We start from the raw sequence: 1,263 nt of genomic DNA on the forward strand, positions 1-1,263 counted from the left end.
CAGATTGAGAGCGAAGTGCTCTGTTAGGAACATAAGGAACAATCAGATCTCTGTGTGTGTTACTGTTCCTCTGATGTGTGTTTGTATCTGGCAGGTAAATATCTATCGCCTGGTGACAAAAAGCTCAGTGGAAGAAGATATCATTGAGAGGGCCAAAAAGAAAATGGTGTTAGACCACCTGGTCATTCAAAGGATGGACACCACCGGAAAAACTGTCCTTCATACGGGAGCTGCACCCTCAAGGCAAGCAGAGCCGCCCACATCCTGAGATGTTCGGCCTCTGGTCAAAGTGTGGGTCACGCAGTAAAACATGTTTTCTCCTCCTCACAGCTCTGCACCGTTCAGCAAAGAGGAACTGTCGGCCATCCTGAAGTTTGGAGCTGAAGAGCTGTTCAAAGAGCCAGAAGGTGAAGAGCAGGAACCTCAGGTTGGTGTTGGAACAGCTCAGCTATCGTTCTGCTCACAAGGCAAAGCTGGACTTAAAATGGCTTCAGGTTCACCTCCAGCGTTGTTCTGAAACCGCCAACCGCTCTGGGCTGCTTTGACTACTCTGTACCTGCAGTTCATGGGTAGTTGGGTGACTAGTTAAAGTTAGATGAAGTATATTTGAAAGGTGTATATATATATAGGTAATATAAGAAGGGTAGCATAGGCTCCATGCAGGAGGACTCTGGAGGAACCAAAGAACTTGGTGACCTCTGCCATGGAGCCTCCTTCTGCTTTGAGCCAAACTCTTGGGTTCAAAGAGCTGCAGAGGAAGGTCGGTCACTGAGGTGTGATGGATGAAGAGGCATCAATAAATAGCAATGAATCAGCTACTGATAAAGAGCCTGAGGCCGAAGTGAAGGAGGGATTGCTGATGTGAATGCTTTGCTCTGTTCTGCGTCTCAGGAGATGGACATCGATGAGATCCTGAAAAGAGCCGAGACCAGGGAGAACGATCCGGGACCGTCCACCGTAGGAGAGGAGCTGCTGTCTCAGTTCAAGGTCAGAGATCCTCCAGAGAGCCGCTGAACACCTCCTCCACATTCCTGAGAGCTAAGCTCTGATCGTTGGTCCGCAGGTCGCCAACTTCTCCATGATGGATGACGAAGACCTGGATATCGACTCTGAGCGAAGTCAGCGGAGCTGGGATGACATCATACCCGAAGAACAGAGGAGGAGGATGGAGGAGGAGGAGAGACAGAAGGAGCTGGAAGAGATTTACATGCTACCACGCATGAGGAACTGTGCCAAGCAGGTGACTTCCTCCTGCTGCCGCTA

The 1,263-nt window shown here is 49.9% G+C and overlaps 1 protein-coding gene across 1 annotated transcript in view; it reads left to right on the forward strand.

The window, feature by feature from the left end:
- chd1 (chromodomain helicase DNA binding protein 1) overlaps positions 1-1,263 on the forward strand; it is an 18,352-nt gene that overhangs the window by 4,395 nt on the left and 12,694 nt on the right. The window contains exons 9-12 of the mRNA XM_015384412.1: positions 95-243; positions 331-427; positions 892-987; positions 1,064-1,240. Coding sequence (XP_015239898.1) covers positions 95-243; positions 331-427; positions 892-987; positions 1,064-1,240 — 519 coding nt within the window. The remainder of the gene's footprint in view (positions 1-94; positions 244-330; positions 428-891; positions 988-1,063; positions 1,241-1,263) is intronic.

Source organism: Cyprinodon variegatus, unplaced genomic scaffold (genome assembly GCF_000732505.1).
Source record: "Cyprinodon variegatus isolate N-32 unplaced genomic scaffold, C_variegatus-1.0 Scaffold312, whole genome shotgun sequence".
Classification (NCBI taxonomy): Eukaryota; Metazoa; Chordata; class Actinopteri; order Cyprinodontiformes; family Cyprinodontidae; genus Cyprinodon; species Cyprinodon variegatus.